Below are 6,000 nucleotides of genomic sequence, written 5' to 3'. Positions count from 1 at the left end.
GCAAAAAATCTGGTCGTGATGGACCAGATTTGAGTTGGAGTTGTGGTGTGGAGGACATGACAGCAGCATTTGGACATGCAGCACAGTGAGTGTTATGATGTCCTGGTTATACTTATGATTTATCAGGACTTGATATTCTCTCATCACCATATAAAACATTCCTGGAACAGCTGTATTTAGTATGTTTATGTAAATCAAATGTAACTGGTGATACTACAGTCATGACTACAAGCTAGCCTGCGGTCCTTTATTCTGTTTTCCCTTGTGGTCTTGAAGCTGCATTATTCTTGGTGAGACTGAGTCTTGTTACACCAAAAAGTAGTTCTTTTTGTATCACCATAACTAGTTTTTAGGTCAGAAGTCTAATTATGCAAATAGAGACACGTGAAGAAGAGCATAGTGACACTGTCAGCACTATTAAATAGACATTAACATTTTATAACAACAGCTTTGTTATTTGAATTTTTCATAAAAAAAACTGATTTTAAAAATGAATCAGTTTTTAAATAAAGAAATAAATCGTCACATTTATTTTGAAATGTTGACAAACCTCTTGCCTGCTTTTGTTTCCTGCAGTTTTTCAGCAGCAGGCCATCCACGGCCTTCCGGAGCAGCAGAAGCAGAAACTGAAGCAGGGAGGAGGCGCAGGAGGAGGACCTATCCCCTGTCAGAACTGCAGAAAGCCCTGCAAAGGGGAGGCTCTGCGAGTTCAGAACAAACACTTCCACATCAAGTGCTTTGTCTGCAAAGGTATGTGGCACTGAGATCTCAACTCCACAGACTCATGTGAAGCCGGTTATTTGTTTAGACACGTCATGTGATAGAAAGAAGAAGAAGAAAGTGAATCTCTTCTTGGAATGAAGGAGGGAAACAAAGTAAACCAACTTTAAACTTAAGGATTTTAAAGGATAAAACAACAATCTCGTTATTTTTACATTTTTTGAAAGGATTAATAACATCAACATGTGGCATAATACCCTAAATTACTCAGTAGTAAATATTTATCAAACACCAGAACTGGCCAAGCATATGGTTGTCAGAAATATAGTGAAAGGAACTCTGACTCTTCAGGATACCAAAACATTTTTGGAATATTCCATGCTCCCAACCTTGGAGGAACAGTTTGGAGCGGCTCTTTCTTCCAACATGACTGTGACCAGAGCACAAAGCAAGCTCCATACAGACATGGAGGACAGAGTCTGACTTGGACTGACCTGCACAGAGTCCTGACCTGAACCCCATAGAACACCTTTGGATGAATTAGAGCAGAGACTGAGACCAGACCTTCTCCACCAACATCAGTGACCTGACCAATGGGGTTCTGGAAGAATGGTCCAGAATTCCTAGAAAAACACTTGTGTACCTGTGGTCAGTCTTCCAGAAGAGTTGAAGCTGGGATAGCTCCTGGAGGAGGACCAGCATCATACTGAACTCTATGGGTTAAGAATGGGATGGACTTCAGTTTATATGAGAGTCAAGGCAGATGGGACAATACTTTTGGTAATACAGTGTACATATTTATACATATTTATACCCCTGTTTAGACATCAGATCTTTAATCCTTGAGATATTTCTGAGATGATAGTAGGCTGATTGTGTGGCTGCCTTAATGTTTGTCAAAATATAGGTCTGTGTCTATCACGACACCAAAGTTTCTGGCCTGTAACTCTGGAAAGCTGTACATGCTGCGTCTCTGTACATGAGACAGAGTACAGAAAGTATTGATTGACAAGGTCAACAGCCAACCAGGATGTAGAACAGTGTTCAATGGAGAAAAAAAATGTACAAAGTTGCTGTGAAAAAATCTACAAAACAGTGAGAGTGCGAAAGGTGAACTGGGATATAGCAAAGGAATGCTGTACTTCATGTTGTCCTTTAGTTTGAAAATAATCTGAACCTTAAGGTTATTCTATTAATATCCCAAAGCACAGACAAGTTCCTAACAAGATAGTAATCATAAGTACCTTTATGTATTTGCTAAGTGAAGGGTATAATTTGGCACTGAAAAACAGAGGATCATTACCCAGTCATCTTCCAGCTACTGAAATATCCCTGACAGGTGATAAACTAGTTGTCATGTGGAGGATGGTGGTATTTCCTGTGCGTGTATTTCTGCATGGGTTAATGCACATGTTAGAAGCTTGAAATGTGATGATGGAGTGTGCATGTGTGTGTGACTGTGGATGTGGGTGGGGGTGTGCATGTGTGTGGGAGTGTGCATGTGTGTGTGACTCTGCATGTGTGTGGGAGTGTGCATGTGTGTGTGACTGTGGATGTGGGTGGGGGTGTGCATGTGTGTGGGGGTGTCCATGTGTGTGTGACTCTGCATGTGTGTGTGACTGTGGGTCAGCTCTTTTCCTTTTTTTCTCTGCTCGTGAAACCGTAGTGTGTGCTTGTGGCCCAACTATGAGTCCTGTGTCCGACTGCTGTTGTTTCCAACAAACACAGGAGTTGCTAAGCAACCACATGGGTCACTGGCATGTGGACAGCTCGGTGGAGTTTGATCTGACCTGCAGACATTCTGTCTGTGGACCCACACCCTTCTGCTCCCCTGTTTGGCATGGTTGAAGCAGCGTGTGCTGAGCTCTGATTACTGCCAGTGAACGTCTGATGATTAATGATAGGCATGTAAACATCCCATGTGATTAAACACTTGTTCTAATATATTTTTGAATTTAGTCTGTGTCTTGATAAAAATTGTATTTTATGTATTTATTTCAAATTAAATTCATTTAAGTTGCCAAATGTTTGGGGTGTTAGAAAACTGTACAAACTGCAGCTAAATACATTTCTATGTATTTTTCAATTATTCTGAGAAATTGATTGTACTCTATGGAGTTGGCATCTAATTTTTTTCACTGAGTCTAGTCATTGAGTAGCTGCTGACTTTGGTCTCACGCTGTGTAAAATTTAAAAAAACTAAACACATCTTAGCTTTAAGTTTGTGAGGATTTTATGCTTTTTAGATGCAAGTTTCATTTTCATGGGAGCTGTCTGCAAAGCTGAGATGTTTTAGAAGAATGCTATATTTGTGTGTCAACTGTGGCTTAGTTTTTTGTGTTTCCTGACTGGAACATTTAAGTAATGTTCTGATTTTTACTTTTATTTCTTGTGAGAACAGAGTAATTTTAATTTTACAATCAAATTAGAGTAATCTAATGCAGTTGTCTTTTTATGAAATGAAAGTAGATTAGATCAGAAAACATGTTGACAAGTATTCATTAGGAGTGCCCTTTTATAGGAAAATCCCATTCATTGCATCTGGATAGGAACGAAAGCAGATCTCTCCTGCTGATTGTTCTCTGAAATCGTCTTTAAATCACAGCAGAAAAGGTTGCTTTTAACTGAGCCCCGATCCCTTCACTTGTCTTTTTATTCCCTCAAACTGTCCTCATCCTACCTGCACTTTCATTTTATAAAATCAATATGTGCATGCAGTAGAAAGCGCTTCCAGGGTTGGGAGGGAGATAAGCCCCTGAGCATCCACGCTTCCAGGTGTGGATGAAGAGGGACAGTACAACAAAAGCTATGCTAGAGGGTCACTCCCTCAGAGCACATGTCGCCTATATTTAACCCTCTTAGACACATACCATGAGAGTCCCTTTGAAACGTTTGAAGGTCACCTCCACCCATGATTCGAGAAAGAGATCTGCAGTGGTGTTGTGGTGTTCCTGATCTGACTCCTTCACACTTTTGAGGCTGATGGTTTCTTCTCCACATGAATCTGCATCCCTGCATCTCAGAGCAGAAAACGCTCATTTTAAACATAAAAATGTTCTTCAAGAAAATTAAGAAATATATTATTATATCCCTAAAAATAGAAAGGTTGTTTTGCGTATTATTATTGTAAAAGTGCTTTATTATTTATTTTTGTAAACAATCACAAAAACTTGTCTAACCTTACTTTTAGTTGTAATAAATATATTTATAACTAAAGGTCCTCTTTTTATGCTACTTAGTATTTAATAAGAAGAAACAAAAACACAGGACTGCCCTGTGGAGTAGTGGTGAGCACGCTCACCGCACAGTGAGAAGGATCTGGTTCAAATCTTTCTGTCTGGAGTTTGCATGTTCTTCTCGTGCATGCATGGGCTTTCTCCAGGCACTCTGGATGACCCCCACAGCCCAAAAATCTTCTTCATATATTATGCTTTTACACCCTGAAGGCCCCACTTAAAAATATGCCCATTATAATTTAATTCTGTAAAAAAAACACAAATCCCCGAAGTGGCACAAGACTGCTCCCGTGAAAGTGTTTCAAACTCCCCCATCCCTCTGTAGCAATGGAATATTCCCCCACAAGTTAGAGAGCAGACAGAAAAGACTTACAGAGATTTAAAAAACAAATAAATAAACAACGTCAACAATGTGATAAAAGGAAGCTTAGATATTTGAGCAGTTTTTTTAAAAGTGAACCAAGGGGAATGCCCTGCATGTTTTCCATTTTACTTAAACATACTAGATTCAGCTCATCATCAAGCTCTGCAGGAACCTCATGATGCTGACAGGGATTATAGGAAGGTGAATTTGAGCTGGGGAAGATCAGAATCAGTCAGACCTTGTTGTGTGGTATCTTAACAAGCTTGTGTAGCTTCAACACGTTCCATTCTCTGCAGCTGAATCCTATTAGCTGAGTCATGATCTCATCCGCTGAGGCCCTGGAAATGGGGAGAACACGTACAGATGTCACACCCTCTGCTGTCATGGAGATGGATACAATCTGAGTTGTGTAATCACTTAAATATTCAACTGTAGAAGAAGGCAGAGGTCAGAACTTGGCCTGTATGGATTTGTTTAGAGCTTAAAGTTCCGTACCAATCGCGTAAAATCCTTCCCATTATTCTTTTATTATTTATGCCGTTTTCCCACAAAATCTAAAACACGTTTTCACCTTTTCATGATTCCTTGTTTACATGCTCTCCTGCTAGCTTACAGCCCCTCAGCACCTCAACCTCAACAATAGCAGTGCAACAAAAAAGGCGAGCAATATCAGAGCCTGGTCGTGTGTAGCAAAGTGTGAATGTCAGAGTTCTGGGTGCAGAAGCCTGAGATTAGGGTTGATGTGCATTCACAAAGAATTTTCATTGAAAGCATCAAACGAGAGTCGACGCGGCCGGTGTGAACCTTGTTAAAGACGGTGAATGCATATTTAAATCAAAAAGTAGATTTAAATGATGTGCGGCAGAAAGTGGGGGACCTACGGTACACGTCTGCTGAACTGGTGATCAGTATGGATCACAGATCATCTGGGATCTGTTGCACCCCTAGTGTACTTGTCGACGTGTATGTGTGTGAAGACGTTTGTAATATTTGAGTCCAGAGGGTGAGACCTTTTGATGGTAATGAGGATAAACCTCGAGCGACTTGTTGCTGTGGGATTCTACCCCTTCTACTTTTTAGTCATCCTCCACCTTCTTTAACCCGCTTTTTCTCCTCGTCTCCATCGTCCTTCTCTCTCCTTTTTTTATCTTATCCAACAAAAATGTATAGAAAATAGGGCTGTGAATGTTGACGCGTTAACGCACTCGATTAATAAAACATAGCTATTCATTCATTTAAAAATCTGAAAACGCAGCTGTCTGCTATGAGAAATCCAAAGAGGAAACCAACCATTTTTGTTTTTTTGGGATGGGGACAGTCATGAATTTTCCACAATAATGAGCACCGGCATTGTCTAAAAACTGAGGAAACTCTGCGGTTTTTCGTGAAAGTCCTGCCCCCCGACACCGCGAGAAGTAAACTAATCAGAGAAGACAGACACCCCCCACATGAGAGCAACCCGCCTGAAATCCAGCTGGATCAAACTTATCTAAAAAAGGTGTTTTGTTATTTTTCACAAGCATAATAAAGAAAGTTAATGAGAAAAATATGGAATAAGCTGGAAAAAAAGGGGAAAAAGAAAAACAGAATTCCAGGAAAAATGTAAAATAGACAGGAGAGAAATTCTTATTTTTGGTGCTTCTGGTGTGTCTTTAGCCTGGATATTTAGTATTTTCCTTC

The 6,000-nt window shown here is 40.1% G+C and overlaps 1 protein-coding gene across 14 annotated transcripts in view; it reads left to right on the top strand.

Annotated features, from left to right (window-relative positions):
- Positions 1-6,000, top strand: part of ablim2 (actin binding LIM protein family, member 2) — a 69,567-nt gene that overhangs the window by 20,650 nt on the left and 42,917 nt on the right. For all 14 annotated transcript variants that reach the window (XM_024287608.2, XM_024287610.2, XM_024287614.2 and 11 more), the window contains exon 2: positions 577-750. In XM_024287608.2, coding sequence (XP_024143376.1) covers positions 577-750 — 174 coding nt within the window. The remainder of the gene's footprint in view (positions 1-576; positions 751-6,000) is intronic.

This window comes from Oryzias melastigma, linkage group LG18 (genome assembly GCF_002922805.2).
Source record: "Oryzias melastigma strain HK-1 linkage group LG18, ASM292280v2, whole genome shotgun sequence".
Taxonomy (NCBI): domain Eukaryota; kingdom Metazoa; phylum Chordata; class Actinopteri; order Beloniformes; family Adrianichthyidae; genus Oryzias; species Oryzias melastigma.
Note: the sequence above shows the minus strand (reverse complement) of the source record. Positions and strands in the feature narration are given on the sequence as shown.